Source organism: Neophocaena asiaeorientalis, unplaced genomic scaffold (genome assembly GCF_003031525.2).
Source record: "Neophocaena asiaeorientalis asiaeorientalis breed wild unplaced genomic scaffold, Neophocaena_asiaeorientalis_V1.1 scaffold828, whole genome shotgun sequence".
NCBI classification, from domain to species: domain Eukaryota; kingdom Metazoa; phylum Chordata; class Mammalia; order Artiodactyla; family Phocoenidae; genus Neophocaena; species Neophocaena asiaeorientalis.
The window spans coordinates 1,128,712-1,147,846 of record NW_020175443.1 but is presented as its reverse complement, the minus strand read 5'-3'; the positions used below and the strand labels follow the sequence as shown (position 1 = coordinate 1,147,846).

At 37.7% G+C, this 19,135-nt stretch overlaps 1 protein-coding gene across 2 annotated transcripts in view; it reads right to left on the bottom strand.

Moving 5' to 3' along the window:
• Positions 1–19,135, bottom strand: part of HORMAD2 (HORMA domain containing 2) — a 71,220-nt gene that overhangs the window by 34,288 nt on the left and 17,797 nt on the right. Inside the window, exons 7-10 of one of the 2 annotated variants that reach the window (XM_024768023.1) lie at positions 14,884–14,951; positions 12,609–12,617; positions 11,548–11,696; positions 11,109–11,368 (exon numbers count right to left, since the gene is read on the bottom strand). In XM_024768023.1, the coding sequence (XP_024623791.1) occupies positions 11,109–11,368; positions 11,548–11,696; positions 12,609–12,617; positions 14,884–14,951 (486 nt within the window). Of the gene's footprint in view, positions 1–11,108; positions 11,369–11,547; positions 11,700–12,608; positions 12,618–14,883; positions 14,952–19,135 lie in introns of both variants that reach the window. The other variant, XM_024768024.1, reaches the window with a different exon arrangement.

The following is a 19,135-nucleotide window of genomic DNA, read 5'->3' as shown; positions in this document are numbered from 1 at the left end:
TGAAAGACATATAAATGGACAATAAACAATGATATCACTAGTTGCTACAGATATAGAAATCATAACAACGAGATACCAGTTACTTCATACCTACCAGGATGGCTAGAATCAAAAAGTGACATAAGTCTTTTTGTGGATGTGAAGAAAATTAGAACTTGCATACACTGCAGGGGGAAATATAAAATGGTGCAGCCACTTTAGAAGACAGTTTTGGATTCTTCAAATGATTAAACAGAGTTAATAGGACCCAGCAATGCCACCCTTAGGTATATACCCAAGAAAAGTAAAAATAGGTGTTCCAAAAAACTTGTACATGAATGTTTTTTCATGTTGTTGTTGTTGTTGGCATGATGCAGGATCTTAGTTCCCTGACCAGGGATTGAACCCCTTGCAGTGGAAGCATGGAGTCTTAACCACTGGACCGCCAGGGAAGTCCCACATGAATGTTTATAGTAGCATTATTCATAATAGCCAAAAGGTAGAAACAACCTAATTGTCCATCACTGATGAATAGATAAACATGTGGTCTACCCATACAATGGAATATTATTCAGCCACAAAAAGGAATGAAGCACCAATACATGCTACCACATGGGTGAAACTTGAAAACATAATGCTAAGTGAAAGAAGCCAGTCACAAAACACAATATATTGTGTGACTTCACTTGTATGAAATATTCAGAATAAGAAAATCTATGGAGACAGAAAATAGATTAATGGTTGCTTAAGACTTGGGGGAGAGATGGAAAGAGGAAATAGGGAGGTGATAGTTAAAGGGTATGGGGTTCCTTTCTGGGGTGATGAAAATGTTCTAATATTGACTGTGATGATAGTTACACAACTCTTTGAACATACCAAAAACCATTGAATTGTATACTTTAAGTGGGCAATTTGTATGGTATATGAATTATATCTCAATAAAGCTGTTCAAGAAAAAAATGTTGTATAAATAGAATCATACAGTATGTAATCTTTTGATGCTGGCTTCTTTCACTTAGCATGATGTATTTGCAACTGATCCATGATGTTGCAGGTACCAGTAGTTTGTTCTTTTTTATTTTAAATTTATCCATTCTCCCATTAAAGAACATCTTGGTTGTTTCCAGTTTGGGGAGATTACAAATAATGTCACTATAAACATTTGTATACATGTTTTTGTGTAAACATAGGTTATTATTGCACTTGGTATAATAGTTGTTTTAAAGTCCTTATCTGCTAATTTTATCATTGCTGGCATTTCTGGGTCTCCTTCTATTGACTAATTTTCCTTGGTTATTGGTCAGTTTTTCTGCTGCTTTACATGTGAATGAATTGTTATCGGATTCTGGACAATAAGAATTTTACATAGTTGAGTGTTTGGACTTTGTTTTCCTCTAAAAAGTGTTGAATGTTATTTTGGCAGGCAAATAAGCTTGATCCTTTCAAGGCTTGTTTTTAAGCTGTTAGAATTCAGTTTGGAGGCCTTCACTAAAGGATTGGTTTAGCCTTCATGCTAAGGTGTAACCCTTCTGGAGTCTCTATTGAATGTTCCAGGTGTTCAACAAGGTCTCTCCACATAACTGATTGTTAGGTGAATGTCTGTCAGTCTTGTGAGAGTTCTAAGACTCTTTTACAGTTCCCCCAATAGTTTTCTGTGTCCAACCTTGTAGAATTTCAACCCATACTTGAGAAGCTGAATATTCAACAAAAGACTCAAGGGATGCCAGTGATGATTTCTGGAGCTCTTTCTCTCTGTAGATCCCTCCCTTCTGATACTCTGTCCCCAGGTGCTTCAGCTTCCTCAAACTCCAGTCTATTTCTTCAACCCAGCAAGATGCCATGCTCTGCTTGGGTTCCCCCTTCCCACACCGGTGGTCCAGAAAGAACCCCCTGATGGAAGGTGCAGTTTTAAGGCTCACCTTGTTTTTCTTCTCTCAGGGATCACAGTTTTGCCTTTCCTGTTATCTAATGTCTGAAAACAGTTGCTTCACATATTTTACCCAGTTTCCTAATTTTTTATAACAGGAGAACAAGTCTGTTACATTATTCCTTCATGAATAAAAGTGGAATTTAATCATTCTATAGGATTTTGGCTCTCTTGTGGGATTTTTAACATTCTCTCCTACATGAATGAATGTAAGGTTTAATGGACTGAGGATGAGCTTTGGAGCCAGAGAGACCTAGGTTTTCTGATACTGACTCTGATGCTTTCTAGTTGGGCAACGTTGGATATGCTACTTAATGTCTATGAACTTCTGTTCCTTCAGCTATAAAATGTTATGCAAAGTTGTTGGGATCAATTGAAGTCATGTGTATATAAAGCCCTTTGTAGGCACTTAATAAATACTGATTATTATTATTATTTATATAACAGCTACTTGTTCCATTTCTCCTGAGCGATTCTGAATCAGGAATTTGACGTGTTTATCTTTGTACAGTGAGTCAAGCATGATAGGCTTCAATATAAATTTGCTGACTGAATAAATGTTGATACCTTATGGTTGATTAGAATATTTTAGAATATTATTTTAAACTTTCTTCACAATGAGCTAAGTGCAGACTTGTTTTAATGTCAGACCAGTGCCATTAGCTATAAGGTTTCTGTTTGTTCTGAATTTGGTTATCAAAGCAGGAGGAGCCCTCCATCATACAGGAAGAAGCAAATTTGAGGTGGTGGCTCCATAGAGGATATATATATATACCTCAGTTTCTAGCTCCTCTTTATCACTGTCTGAAGGACTGGTCTTCTGAAGTCTTAAATCTCAATTTTGAGATCCTAATATAAATACCAAAAGAATTACTCTCCTTACAATGCCTGGGTTTGTTACAAACCATAATCTCATCTGTTTACCAACAGGCAATGTAACTTCAGATGGAAAACTAGCAGCACATATAACAAGTATTAGAAAAATTGGCCAACTGTATATAGTTCTATATAATTAAGTAACATTATCATTATATTTTTTCCAGTATGTAATTGACTAAATCTCAATAAAGTCTTTATTTTTTAAAAAACTCTAAATAGAGCCTAATATTACACTGGTTTTAGTATAATGATAACATTGTATTATTTCAGATTATTACAGGTATTTTTTTAAACCAGAAAGAACATTATCAGTCTTACTCCTTTTTTAAAAAAACAAAACTTACTTCTTTTAATGCTAGGGTTTAATAATAGTAACATCCAAAGTGTTATTACCTAAGATTACTCACTATGCTTTTCTTCTGTTGTAATATATATATATCAATATACTCTTTTTTTCTTTATGTAAATGAAATATACACAGATCATCAGAGTGGCTCTTCCCACTCACAAAAGAAGGAGATAATTCTCTGGTATGTTATAGAGTGATTCATTTAAAAAAAGAGATGATTTATATGACTGATGGAATAGTCAACCAACTTTCATTCCTCTTTTCATGGTTAACAGAGGATAACAATTATATTCTGTAATGCAGAACAGAAAAATTAATTGAAAAAATTTCCTATTTGACAAAAAGAAACTTTGTGAAAAGGACTATAGCCCCATGACAAAGAGAGAATGATGTGTGGTTTTTAAGTCTGAATATTTTCTGTAGATAATGTGCCTCTTCCAACGTTTTCAATAATCAACTCTATTTCCAAGAATCTAAGATATTCTTGCCAACACTACATTGTATCAAACAAGGCATATATGCTTCAAGAGACGTAATACTGTGAAAATCATCAGACTATACCTCAAAAATGCAAAACTTCAGTTCAGAGTTTAGTGGGAGAAAATAGATTCTGAATGAAAAGGCTCTTGTTTTAATCCACTGACTAGAATACAAAGCAATTCTAAGAAATTACAGAAAATATCTTTCTAGTCCACACTTAAATGGTACCATTTACTTTGGCACCAATGTACTTTACATTCTAATTTCTCAAAAACAAATCATTTACACTTTAATCAAATGTGTTAGCACAAAAGGTAAGAAATGGCCTTCACACAGGGAAAAAAATGGCCTTCACGCAGGGAAAAAAAGGCATATATTTTTATATGTATTATTTTGTGGACTTCATCAAAAAGAAAAGGCAACCCTTTCTGAAGGTACAAAACTCATAAAAAGCTCAGAAAATTAGAAAAGTACAGCCTATGGATCCCCACTTAAAAATTGATAAAAATACGAATTCCCAAAGAGCTGTAATGTCTTAATAAACTAGGACCATCAGTCTCTACAATAGACATGTGCAACATTAGCTCTCCATCTTTTTATAGCTGTCTGGATGTATCAGTAATTACTAGTCCTTTAAGGAGCCTGGGTTAAGTACCTCTATTAGAAAGAAGTACTTTTCCCTCAGCATTTAAACTTAGCATAAAATTTAAATATCCACGGCATGTGGGATCCTCCTGGACCCGGGCACGAACCCGTGTCCGAATTCTTTAAAAAAGCCTATCCAGGGCTTTCCTGGTGGCGCAGTGGTTGAGAGTCCGCCTGCTGATGCAGGGGACACGGGTTCGTGCCCGGGTCCAGGAGGATCCCACATGCCGTGGAGCGGCTGGGCCCGTGAGCCAAGGCCGCTGAGCCTGCGCGTCCGGAGCCTGTGCTCCGCAACGGGAGAGGCCACAACAGTGAGAGGCCTGCATACCGCAAAAAAAAAAAAAAGAAACCTGTCCAAGAGCCTCTCTCTAGTGTATATGTCTGTTGCTATCCGTCCAGCTGACTGAAACAGAGAAAACAGGTCCAACTTCACAGAGTACTGTGAGGTGCCACTGTGTTTGTGTGTCCTTACTACCTAAGGCCTTAAGCTCAAACCACCCCTACAAGGAAGTAAGACCTGTCCTGAAGATGTCGCAGAGGTAGATAAAATAAGGACACATTTGGGACAGGGTTTTTCAGACAGTTCTACATAACCCTGTTTCGTCCTGGGATTCCTTGGTCTCTTGGGTTCTGTGTCCTATTTTCCAAGTGGAGTTAGGTTTTAAGAGTTCTTGGGGACTTCCCTGGTGGCGCAGTTGTTGAGAACTTGCCTGCCAATGCAGGGGACACGGGTTCGGACCCTGGTCTGGGAAGATCCCACGTGCCGCGGAGCAACTAGGCCCGTGAGCCACAACTGCTGAGCCTGCGCGTCTGGAGCCTGTGCTCCACAACAGGAGAGGCCGCGATAGTAAGAGGCCCGCGCACCGCGATGAAGAGTGGCCCCCGCTCACCGCAACTAGAGAAAGCCCTCGCACAGAAACGAAGACCCAACACAGCCAAAAATAATAAATAAATAAATAAATTTTGAAAAAAAAAAAAAAAAGAGTTCTTGGGCTTCCCTGGTGGTGCAGTGGTTGAGAGTACGCCTGCCGATGCAGGGAACACGGGTTCGTGCCCTGGTCCGGGAGGATCCCACATGCCGCGGAGCGGCTGGGCCCGTGAGCCATGGCCGCTGAGCCTGCGCGTCCAGAGCCTGTGCTCCGCAACGGGAGAGGCCACAACAGTGAGAGGCCCGCGTACCGCAAAAAAGAAAAAAAGAAAAAAAAAAAGAGTTCTTATCATCTAAGAAATTTTAAATTTCAAGTTTATCTCCTTTAATCATTTCTGAATCCATTGCCAAACTATGATCTCAGTTTTACATTGTTCTTCAGATCTTAAGGATCACACCAGAAAATGAAGAGTACAAATATTGAATAATTTCAACTACTGGTAGAAATCTTTTATATTTGTCTTTCTGTGACTGAGATAAGAAATAACCTGAAAAAGAAAATTGTATTAAAATATTTTTTTCAATCTTACAATAACCTCACAAGATGATTATGTTAAATTACTTCTTTACTATGGATCACTGGTGAAAAAGCAGTATAAGCTGTTTTGATCAAGATTTTGTAAACTTTATATTTTAATAGAAAAATTTTACTATTTAAAAAAGCTTTTAAAAATCTTTGAGTTAAAGTTTATGAAAAGTAGAGATTTCAGCAAAGCCAGGTAGGATACAGGAAAAGATGTGGAAGGTTCAGAATTGGAATTCCAAATCATAGAGACAGAAGTTCTGATGCTACCACACTGTACTTTCCAACTTGCCTGGAACGTCCTCTGCCCTAATCTCTGCCAATCAAACTGATGTATCCATAAAATCAACTCAATGAAACCTTCCCACACAGTGCCAGTTTACCTTTATTTCTGTATCCTAAGAGCACAGGCTTTGGAGTTCAACTGCCTTGATTTGAATTCTGGCACTGCTACTTATTCACTGTATCTGTAGCCTTGGGCTAATTTCTCTAAGTTTCAGTTTTCTCCTTTGTAAAATCAGGATAATAATAGAATCTACCTCATAAAATAGCTGGGAAGATTTAAAGTGATAATACATGTGAAGCCCTGAGTATCATGCTCAGTATTGTTAGTTAATATTATTTCTATCATTCATATACTCTCCAGTATTATTTTTCTTTATATCATGTAGATATTGTCTCTTCAGCTAGAGTTCTCAAAGGTAGAAACTATATTTTATATGTCTTAATTTTCCTCACAGTGCTTAGTAGGGCATTATTCTCTTAATAGGAATTCAAAATATAACCCAGGGAATCTTAGCATGGACGGGACCTCAGAGGTCAGTCTAGTTCAACCTTCCCCCTAAATCATGATTTTCTCTTGCAACACCCTAGAGACAATCATCTGTACTCTATCTTGAACATAGTATATACCTGTACTTGAACACAGCTGTCGACAAAGCGTTCACCCTTCTCAAGACAGTCAGTTTTATCAAGTAGTTGTCTTTTTTAGAAAATCCATCCTGAGGAGGTAGAGAAGCTGGAAGCTTCTGGAAAATGATAATACTCATTTGAGAGCTATACAAATTTTCAGGCTCTGTAAATTTCACTCCTGATACTATACCCTTAGAAAATAAGGGAAAATTCTGCCATACATACAAAGGTATTTATTACAACACCATTTATAGTAGTAAAATCAGGAATTAACTTAAATATTTAATGTAGGAAAATGGTATAATACCTAAATGGAAAAAAAAGTTCATTAAAATTAAAAATATGAAGAGTAAGGTAGGACATAGTTATAAAATTAATATTAAGTATAAAATTATCAATAAAACAAATTTATATTTATACCATGATTAAAATCATGTATAAATATGTATATCTGTGGAAAAAGACTAGATGGGATGGAAAATATAAAAATGAAAACAGGGATTTCCCTGGCAGTCCAGCAGTTAAGACTCTGTGCTTCCACTGCAGGGGGCACAAATTTGATCCCTGGTTGGGGAACTAAGACCCCCCATGCCGTGGTGTGGCCAAAAAAAAAAAAAGGAAAGAAAACAGTAGTGATGGGATGGGATGGTAGGACAGCTGGAAGATTTGCACTGCTTTTTAAATTACTTTAGTATCATTATGATATTGCTTTAAAATTTTTTTTAAGAGAAAGTTCTTCCTTCTCTTGAGCCAAAATCAACCTCTGCACACCTCACCCAGCCAATGTAATTTTCATTTTCTGGCTCTCATTCTGACCTTTGAAATTACACAAAATAAATCAACTTGAAATATTTGAAAATGATCATCATAGTTTTAGTACCCTCACTCTCTGGCACTCTGGAAGACAAATTAGAGGGGCAATGCTGTCATCAGGGAGACTCAGTTAGGAGGCTCAGCTGTCCTTCACCAAGAAAGCAATGATGACAGCCTGAATCAGTACAGTGGCAATAGGGCCAGACTGGAGAAGTATTTCAGATACAAAACAGACAGAAATGGCAACCAAAAGGCTGTGAAAAGTGAGAAGAAAATAGGAGTTGAACACATTCCTGGTCAGGCTGCTTGGTAAAGTTTTAATGAAATACAAAGATAAGGAACCTGGGAGGAAGAAGAGCATGTTTGGTAAGAAGTTGAAATTCCATTTGATACTGAATTCGAGGTACTCGTAGAATATATATGTCTATATATTGATGGAGAGATCAGTTTGGAATAAGGGAGACAAAACCAAACCAGAGAAATAGAAGAAGGCAAAGATAAAAACAAAACATGAGCAAAATAGAAAAACAAAGCAACAGAAGAGATCAGCACAACTAAAAGATGACTTTGAGGGCTTCCCTGGTGGCGCAGTGGTTGAGAGTCCGCCTGCCAATGCAGGGGACACGGGTTCTTGCCCCCGTACGGGAGGATCCCACCTGCCGCGGAGTGGCTGGGCCCGTGAGCCATGGCCGCTGGGCCTGCGCGTCCGGAGCCTGTGATCCGCAGCGGGAGAGGCCACAACAGTGAGAGGCCCGCGTACCGCAAAAAAAAAAAAAAGATGACTTTGAAAAGAGTAATAAAAAATACTGATTTGGGGCCAATCTAACCAAGAAAAATGAATGGGGCACAAATAAATACCAGATATAAAAACAGGAAAATAACTACAGAAGCAGAAGCAATTTTTAAAATTATGAGACCTCCATGAATAACGTCACACCAAAATATATAAATACTTGAAGATAGGGGAGAGAAAGGTCAGTTATTTATATTTTTGGTATGATGTTATTCATGGAGGTATCTTATAATTTTAAAAATCACTTCTGTTTCTGCAGCTATTTCTCCTTGTTAGAGAAAAACATAGAGTACATCTCTGTAAACTTTAGAGTGGATAAAAATTTTTAAATAAAAACTGCCGAAGATAGCCGAAAAGATTGATAAGTTGAACTATATTAAAATTAATATTCTGTTCATCACAATACACCGTTAAGAGAGTAAAAAGTCAAGTTAGAAAGTTGAAGAGATATTCACAATACATGTATCTGACAAAGGACTTATATGTGGAATATATATTCAGAACTCCTACAAATCCATAAGAATGAAAGACAAACCCAATAGAACCCAATAGAAAAATGACAAATGACTTGAAAAGACATTTCACGAAAGAGGACATCCAACATGGCCAATAAACATGTGAAAATGTGCTCATCTTCATTAGTCATCAGGAAACTACAAATTAAAACCACAATGACCTACCACTACACACCCACCAGAATGGCTAAAATTAAAAAGATGGAAAATGCCAACAGTTGATGAGGATGTGGAGCAACCAAAACTTGCTGATGGAAGTGTAAATTGGCAAAAGCACTTTGGAAATTATTTTGTAGTATCTATTGAAGCTAAATGTACTCATATCCTGTGACCCAGCAATTCTACTCCTAGTAAATCTATTCCCTCCAGAAATGTGTATGTATTTCACTAAAAGACATGTTCAAAGCAGTGAAAAAATGTTTCATACTCCATGATTCCACATCTATAAAATAAAAAACAAGAGAAACTAATCTATGCTAATAGAAGCCAGGATAGAGATACTGCTGTTGAGTAGAACAGTGACTGCAAAGTAAGACTGAGTTTTCTCAAGGTGCTGGTAGTATTTTGTTTCTTGATCTGGGTGCTGATTTCACATGTGTATTCATTAGGGCTGGAATGGGGTGAGGCAAACAAGAAACCTAGGAAGTAATATTTAAGGTGGTACTCACTCTTACCTTGTTTGCCTCACTCTCATCCCAGCCCCGGTGTTCAGTTTGTGAATATTTATTGAGCTGTATCACTATGATATATGTATTTTTCTGTATGTATATTATACTTGGATTTTAAAATGTAAAAGGGGTCTGGTCTACCTTACCCCACAAATAAAAATAAACTCCAAGTGGAATAAATATGTAAAAAGAAAAACCTTAAATTTTTTATAACAAAATAGAGGAGAATATTAAAAATGAACTCAGATAAGGAAGAATTTCTTAATATCCAAAAGCACATATTAGAGGAAAAGAGTTGACTACATTAAAATTAACAACTTCTCAAAAAAAAAAATTAAGAACTTCTCTTTAGCAAAAAACATCTTAAAGAAAGTGAAGAGACAAGCCACAAACCTGAAAAAAAATTGCAACATAAATAATGAAAAATAATTACTATTCAGAACATATTTTTAAATCAATGAGGAAAAGATAAATAATCTAATAGAAAAATGCATGAAAGACTTGAACAGTTACTTTATACATAAGAAAACCAGAACAGCCAATATACATGAAAAGATGCTTAAACTCATTAATAATCAGGGAAATGCAAATCAAAATCAAATCATGAAGCATTACCATTTACATCCAGGAGTTAGGCAGAAAACATAAACTTGGGTAAAATTAAGTATTGACAAGGGGACTTCCCTGGTGGCGCAGTGGTTAAGAATCTGCCTGCCAATGCAGGGGACATGGGTTTGAGGCCTGGTCCGCGAAAATCCCACATGCCGCAGAGCAACTAAGCCCATGCGCCACAACTACTAAGCCTGCGCTCTAGAGCTCGCAAGCCACAACTACTGAACCCGCGTGTCTATAGCCTGTGCTTCCCAACAAGAGAAGCCACCGCAATGAGAAGCCCGCGCACCAGCAAAGAGTAGCCCCACTCGCTGCAACTAGAGAAAGCCCGCGCGCAGCAACAAAGACCCAATGCAGCCATAAATAAATAAATAAATAAAATTTAAAGTATTACTTAAAAAAAAAAGTATTGACAATAATGTACAGCACTCCCTCCACTTTTGGTGGAGCATAAATTGGTACAACCATTTTAGAGAACAGTTTTTCATTACCTAATAAAGTTGAAAATGTGCAAGCCCTAGAACTCTTTGGTATATTCCCTGGAGACACTCTTGCATATGTGTACGAGGAGGTATATACATGAATGTTTATAACAATTGCAGAGGAAGAAAGAATGTCTGTCAAGAATAGAATAATCTACAGCAGTGAAAATGAATGCACTCTGACTTAGGTTTATCCATAACAATTTTCTACCCCAGTAATCAAGAACTTACTTATACTTGCAGTGAGTATGAATAAACACCTATAATATTTTTAAGTGTTTAATATGCTCTTATAAGTTATAGAAAATCCAAAATTTCCTAAATTCATGGGTACCTTTTATAAAAAGAAGTATATTAGAAAGTCTTTTTTTCTCCTAGCCATGGACCACTTCATCTAACAGAGTATATTTCCTTCTCAAAGATAGTTTTTTTAGAATAGCTTTTTTAGAATAAAGACTCGAGGTTAGGGGCTAGTTTTGTTTCAGTTTTTACACCCGGCACACTCCATTGGATCCTGTTACTATGATATGACCTGTGTGTGAACTGAAAAATGTCAACTGGGTTTAACTGAAGCAATGGACAGTCGCTACAGCTTTGCCTTACGTGATTGTTGCATTCCTCTTCCTCTTCCTCTTCATCACAGTCTAGACCCTGATGGGCGATCTCTGTAGTGCTGCTCTCCTGAAAGACTCTGTTCTCCAAATCAGACACTCTGGTGGCCTCAGTTGTGACTTTTAATTTCATGCTATGAAAGCCAGTGGAGACCAATCCCGCTTGCAGGTTTACAGGCTTCCCCTCGAACAGCAGGAAGTGTGAGTTTACCCCTTCTTTAAAACCAGGGGGATGGTAGTTATGGGGGGTCACTGCAAAATGAAAAGGGCAGAAAACCGAGAAAACTGTTGAGTTTCAGGAGAACAAGTCAGCATAATCTTTCATGGGTAACAACAGACATCTCTTTCAAATGATTGCCAAAATCCTTCTATTTATCCAAAACATTTACTTCACCACTGAAGAAGGAATTTGACTAGAGGTCTCCACCTACCTGCATTATAGTAGTGGAGTTTCATAGTAAGTATAACATCATTAGGAAGGGGTCCAAGGTTCTGCATCATCATGTACAATTTACGCAACAGTAGAACACTGGCTTTCTTAACATCTTCACTGTTTGTCCCACTTTCGAAGGTTGTGCTACTGCTATAACCACATAGAAAAACAGCATACTTTTCAATCACATATAATACTGAAAATCTATTTTAAAAAGAACAAAACTTTTTACTATATGATCAGATAAATATAAACTCAGGACACTCTTGAGACTATTTTAGAATGTAAATTAGAGGAGTTATTGTACTTTTTGTAATGTATATACAAAGGATTTCTTAAGTAGCAAGTTCCCTTTAAGACATTTTCAATGTGACCTGATTTTTTAAAAATCTGATTTACAAATAACTGCATACTATAATAGTGAGAACAATGGACTTGACATTTAATATTGGCTCTGCTGCTAACTGGCTGAATGACCCCGGTCAAGTCACTTAGACACTCTATGTCAGTTAGCTCCTATGTGAGATAAGCTTACACACATTTCTATACCTCTCCAAGTTAAATCAATCATCAGCTCTGGGCCTTTGTACCATCTGGTTATCTCTCAGAGGCATCCCCTTCTCACTCTTACATGGATTATGACAATGACTGACTATTCTTCCTGCTTTTCTTCTTGCCCACACTGCAAAACATTCTCCACACTACTACCAAAATAATATCCTAATAGGAAAATCCACTCATGTCATTCTCTTGCTTAAGTTTCTTCTATTATATCCATCACCTTTCAATCAAATTTGAGAACAGTGTGTGTACAATGCCTTTCACAACCAACCACACACTCACCTCCACCTTCATCTGCAACTACTACCCAGTTCCTTCTTACTCCTGTGCATTTGTATGTGCTGTTCACTTTGCTTGTACTGTGCTTTTCCCACTTCTTTTCCTGACTCTACCGAATTTATCCTTTAATACCCATCTCATGTGTCATCTCTTCAGGGAAGTCTTCCCTGGTAATCCCTATACCTCACCCCTGTTTGTAACTGTATGTCCCCTCTAGACTATGAATGGCTATATTTTTCATCTCCACTGTACTAAGTTTAGTGCCCAACTATATTAAGTACTCAATAAACATTTGTTGTATTAATGAATGAATGGACAAGTTGGACTAAATTACCTTCCAACTCTAAACGTTTTTTATTTCTCTCCAAAATTTTTTCCCCAATTAGTCTCACATTTGAGTAGTTTCCAAGGACTATGACTGCAATATATTTTTACAATGCCTTTCTCAATACTGAAAAATAATCCTTAGTAATTGAACTACTAGAGATAGTGTCAATTCATAAAACAAACATTAAGGAATCACATTTGCTCCTTTTTCAGTTTTGAAAAACTTAAAGTTTTGTCTACCAGGATTTAACCAAATTTGAAATAGGTAATGAGAGGGAGGGGCTATTGCCATGTAGCACTTGGGATCCTTCAGTATACACCATATTCATAAAATCATACTCATGTAAAATCATTTTCAAGACTCCCTTGTACTCTTTTAAAAGGAAAATTTTCTTTACTATAGAAGAGGTGATAAGGTAATTTTGTGTGAACAATCACTTGAACAAATGCCCACCTTTGGTCACGTATGCATTACCTTCTCTTCCCCTTAGTAAATGATTTGACCATTTCTTCTTTTTTCTTTTTAAAAATATTTATTTATTTATTTGGCTCTGCCGGGCCTTAGTTGCAGCACGCGGGATCTTCGTTGCGGTGTGAGAGAACTTTTAGTTGCGGAATGTGGGATCTAGTTCCCTGACCAGGGATCGAACCCGGTCCCCCTGCATTGGGAGCACGGAGTCTTAACCACTGGACCACCAGGGAAGTCCCAGATTCGGCCATTTATGTTTTACTGTTCACCTCTAGACATATGTGCCTTCGTAACAAAAGAGATTAATCTGCTTGTCAGTTGTACAGAGAGTAAAAGGCAGCTGTTTTATGTGAGAGAATATGTGTGAAAAGTGCTGAACAATCTGTAAAGTGTTATACAGATGTTAGCTAATGATGGTTAGTACCTTAATTCTTGTTCCTAGAACTTACTTCCACTTCACATCCTAATGCTGTCCATATATTTCACAAATGAGAAGATAATCAAGGGTGTGAATCTTGGAGAGAAATCATTAAAGTTGTAATAATGAATGATGAGACAGAGCTAATAGTATGGAAAATTGAGAATTAGGCCACATTTCTCTTCAGTGTTATTCCTTTCAGAGAAACTCATCCCCCTGAGGTGCAGCTTTCTACCACCCAAGGTTTTTCTCCATCATCCACCCTCCCCACTTCTGTTCCGTCTCATCAGCAATACTTAGCTCTATCTGAATCCAAAAGCTACTGGGAGGGGAATAAATGTTGCTCCTCAACAAAACATCTCCATCTTTACTAAGGACCTTCTGAAGTAAATGTCCTTGTCCTTGTTACTTAACCCATTAGTATATCTAAAACTTGGAATTTCAGACTTGATAGGAAAATGCAGTGCTTTCCAGTCTTTTCCATACAGGGACACATAGATAATTATATTTGTATGACACACTGGGGTAAACAGATGAGAATATTTGTGTCTATAGGTAAATAGCGCAGGGGTTTCATCTACCCCAGTCCTGATCTGGCTATATTGAGGGTAGAAAGGGTTAATATCTTGGCATAACAATTGAGGAACTTTGAATTAGTGGCTAGATAGAGCCTCATGGAGTTCTTCAATCAACACCACATAGACAGCCTCATTAATATAATTTCTACTGCTGTGCCACCCACCAACCACCATTGCCTCCAAAGACCACCACCATCCCCACCACTAGGTACAATTTACTGTGTGTTTATTATGTGCCAGGCATGGGTAAAGCTTTGTATATGCAGTATAATTTAATAATCACAGCAACCATATGAAGTAGATATTATTAATTCCACTCTGCAGATAAGAATACTAATATTTAGGGAGGTTTATTATTCTGTCCAAAGTTAAATGACCAGTAATAGTCAGAGCTGGGGTTCCAAGCTAGATCTTTCTGCCTTAGGAATTAGAACTCTTAACCACTAAATTGCCTTTAGACCCTACTAATATCACCTATAGGAGAAGAAGGAAAGAAGCAAAGGAAGCCTCTTCTCCTACTGGCTTCATCTATGGATTTCAGAAATTTAAACAATTTTTACAGTCCCTTTTCATAATAGTGGTTTTTGTGGGATTGTTGGGGGAAGTTACAAAGGAAGTATAAGACCTACCTCTGGCCTCAAGAAGCTTATGTTTACCTCAATCCTACATATTTCTCATGTTCATTAAACAATTAGATTCTACCTGTCAAAATCCATAGTGGCTCCTTCTTTTGTGTATTTGAATTTGAACTGGTATATCTCAGTCACTTTCTAGAAATAGCAAAGGGAATAGAGAAAGAAATTATTTTTTAAAAATCCAGAATCTTATCTGATAATAGGTAAGGAACACTTTCATTGTATACCTACTATACCTCCTACATACTTGTTTTATAGCATTACATTATTCAGGAGTAATATTTCCAGATATAAAGATAACAATTTTTCTCCTCCATGCTGAAAATGAGTTAGATGGCATAATCTCTTGTTACCATCTTAAAGCTGGAGAAGCTAAAGCACAGAGTCAAGTGTCTGACCCAGCTTAGGTAAATAACAGTGGAACTAGTTAAGAAACCATTCATTCATGATAAGGATATTTATTGAATGTCTACTTTGTGTCAGGCAGTGGAGTCACTATGGTGAACATGACAGAAAAGGTCCCTGTTTTTCTGGAAAACACAGACAATAAACAAGTAAACAAATAAAATAATTTCAGGTAGTAATAAGAGCTGTGAACAATATGAAGCAGATGCTGTGACAGAGTACAGAAGGGAGAGGTGGTGATTTGGTTTGGAAGGGCCAAGGAAGGCCTCACTGAAGAGGTGATGTTTGAGCTGAGCCTCATTGATGAGAGAGGTCAGCCATGTGCAGAGCTAGGGGAGAGCAGGGCACTCCAGCAGAAGAAACATCAATGCAAAGGCTCTACAGTAGGAAAGGAAGCCTCTTCTAGGATCACAGAGAAGGCCAAATGGCTGACGATGAGTGAGCAAGGGGGAGAGTATAGGAGATGAGGTTGTAGAGAAAGTTGTGGGGCCTTGTTAACTAAGGGGTTTGGACTTTATTCCAAGTAAACCAGAAGTCCATTGAAGGGTTTTAAGCATGGTAGTAATCTGCATTTTTTAAGATCACCTTGGCTATTTTAAGAGTGCAGAGAAGTGGGAACCATGAGAACAATTAAGAGCCTCCTGAAAAAAAAAGAGAGAGAGAGAACGCAAGAGGGAAGAGATATGGGGATAAATGTATATGTATAGCTGATTCACTTTGTTATAAAGCAGAAACTAACCATTGTAAAGCAATTATACTCCAATAAAGATGTTAAAAAAAGAGAGAGAGAGAGAGAGAGAATTCTGTAGTAATTCAGGGAAGACTAGAATGGCAACAGGAAAGCTAGAAAAAATCAGAAAGGAACCAGGGTCTATGGTATCAGGTGTTTTTTAATTTTTGTTCTTTTGATCCTGCACTAAAAACTAGACACCACTGCTGTCTGCTAGCTGTAAATATGGACAAATATAAACAGATATAAATAAGCTAGAAATAAAGGACAGATTTCCTCATGAGAGATATACTCCATTTAAAATAAGGTGATTGCCTAATAGTTGAAGCTAATAGTTGACCCAGATACATGTACAGTTGGCTGTTGAACAACATGGGTTTGAACCATGCAGGCCCACTTACATGCAGATTTTTTTCCAATAGTAAATACTACAGTTGTACATGATTCATGGTTGTTGAATCTGAGAATGACGAACCAAGGATACACAGGAACTGTGTATATGGAGGACCTACCATAAATTATACATGGATTTTCCACTGCTTGGGGGTCACCACCCCTAACCCTTGTGTTGTTCAAGGGTCAACAGTAGTCTGTACACAGAGCTGGAGAAGGTGCTAAAGACAGGCAAGGGTATGAATTTAAGTCTGAACACAAAAAATACCCTTCATTCATCTATTTCAGTGTTTGTTCCTTGACAATGTGGGAATGGAATGTTAGACTGATCAGAAAAAATCACAATGTTCTTGTTACTTTTGTCTATCCTGAGATTTGGTATCCCATGAATTATAGGTGAGCAGGTCCTAGGGAAACTGGCTCATGGTGCTTATACTCTAAAAAGACTGACTTGTAATGGAGTTATTTTTAAGAGAAAAAGATTTTTTCTAGCAAGACAGTCTACTTGAGAAATCAAACCAAGTTCAGAATGTTGCTTTGTGAGTACAATACCAGAGATATGTGAGAATAGAGGTGCCTACAGCAACAGGTTCACTCCAGACAGGCTAGATACACAATATCCTCTCTTCCGTTGATGCGTTGATGCATTGATGCGGTATAGTTGCCCTGTCAAGTAAACAATGCCTGTTCTTCCTGACCGCCCATGTTTCTCAACCAGCTCTAGCTTTTTGATACTCTGAGCTATCTTTTATTTTTTTTAAATCTATCAAGAGTAGATCCTTTAGTGGCTGATAATTTTATTAACATTTTATTATTTGGTCCCTAGTGCAACTACTAATAAAAGAGTTATGTTTGTAATTGTTTTATAGAAGATGATAATCCTTAATAACTTCCATCCGAGTCTGATTGATCAAGGAAGGTATATTTACAGCAGGCACTAGTCTCTTCTTAACACCTCATAAAACATTCTCCTGCTTTTCAGATTAATGTGTTGCCTAATAAGTATGAGTCTTTAAACTGCTCACCAATGGTTTCTATTAATCATACTGAATGCATCCACATGGTCCAAAGCAACAGCAACATACACAGCTTTTCATTCTCCCTCCACACTCCAATCCATCGGCAAGACTTTTCAGGTCTATCTCCAAAGCACATCCCAAGTCCATCTGGTTCTCTTCACCTTCATTCTCTTCACCCTATCCAAGCCAACACCATCTCTTTCCATCTGATCTGCTTGCTTCGGAACTACTCCTCCTTCTCCAAATTCATTCTCTGTTCTATAGCCAAAAAAGTTTTGAAAATGCAAATCAGACCATGTCACTCCTTTGTTAATGGTTTCCCATTGCCCTTAGAATAAAATCCAGAATTTACCTTGGTCCATGGGCCTTACTCATCTGTCCCCCTGCCTACCTCTCTGACCTTATCTCCTGCCTCTTTCCCTCCCACTCACTCAGCTCCAGACTCAGGGCACCCTCTTTGTCCATGAACACACAAGATGCCTTCCTGCCTTTGGGCCTTTACACAACTGTACTCTGGAAAATGTTGTCTCCAGTTGATGATAATAATCATGATATCTGGGCACTTCCCTAAATGCTCTACATCTATTCATTCTTACATAGCCACACTCAGAGTAGGTATTATTACATCATTATAGATGAAGCTAGTAAGTAGTAGAGCTGGGATTTGACTCCAGCGCCTGCAATGTTAACTACTGTGTTGTTCTGCAGTCACATGCTATTACCTCTCACAGGCCTGCATGGGGTGACTCTTCTTCAGTTTCAGCTCAAACAGTGGCCCCTCAGGGAGGCTTTCCAGGGACTGCCCTCCAATCTTTCTTCCTCCATTCCCACCTTAGCACTCTCCAGCATACCAACTTTTATTTTCTTCATAGCATTACGATCTATCTGAAACTTGTTTTGCTAAGTTTTGTTTACTTGTTTATTGTTTATCCTCCCTCATAAGAACGTAAGCTTCCAGACAGCAGGGACCTTGTCTACCCATTAACTCCTGTGTTTCAGGCACATAAGGGGAACCCAATTAATACTTGCTGAATGAATAAATATTCAGCCAGGATAGAGTTCACATTCAATTAGGATTTCATCCTACAGGATTTTTTAGAAACAAAGTATCTAAAAGTATATTGTGGCTAGAAGCAGGGACCATCTATAGTTCAGTTCCTGAAGCAGTCTATTAAAAGTGGTGTTGACCACCTCTAACAGGCAAAAAGAAAAACCGATGGTGAAATAGTAGGATTTGAATCCTCACAATATTCAAATATAGCAACTCTTTATGGGTCTATCATGCATTAAACTGTGTAAAAATTTCCTTAACATATTTACATTTTGGCTTACACATCTTATTAATACCCTCCACCCATTCTGTAGTGTGTATCTGCAGAAAAGACACACTAGCCCTCTTCACTACTTTAGTTAGTTTCGTCAGTTCATCTCTTTCTTAAGATGGAGCAACCAGAACAAAGCCTCAAGTGCAGAAGCACCACAGCTTTGTGCAATGCCCAAAACTCTGTTGGTTTCTGGACTGGATAAGCAAACTTATTTAAGACAGAGGTTCTCAACTGGTGTACCATGACAGACTCTTCACAAGAGTGCTGCAAATTTTAGTCCATGTGTAAAATGCATTTTTGCTTCAGGTAAATATTAATGTTGTCACTGTTTGTGCAGTTTTGCTTAGGGGACAATATATACTTCTACCAGTATGAGTCAAGAAACATGGCACCATATCAGATAAATGCCAAAGAAAGACTTTATGTGAGAATGCTGTTTTGCGAGTA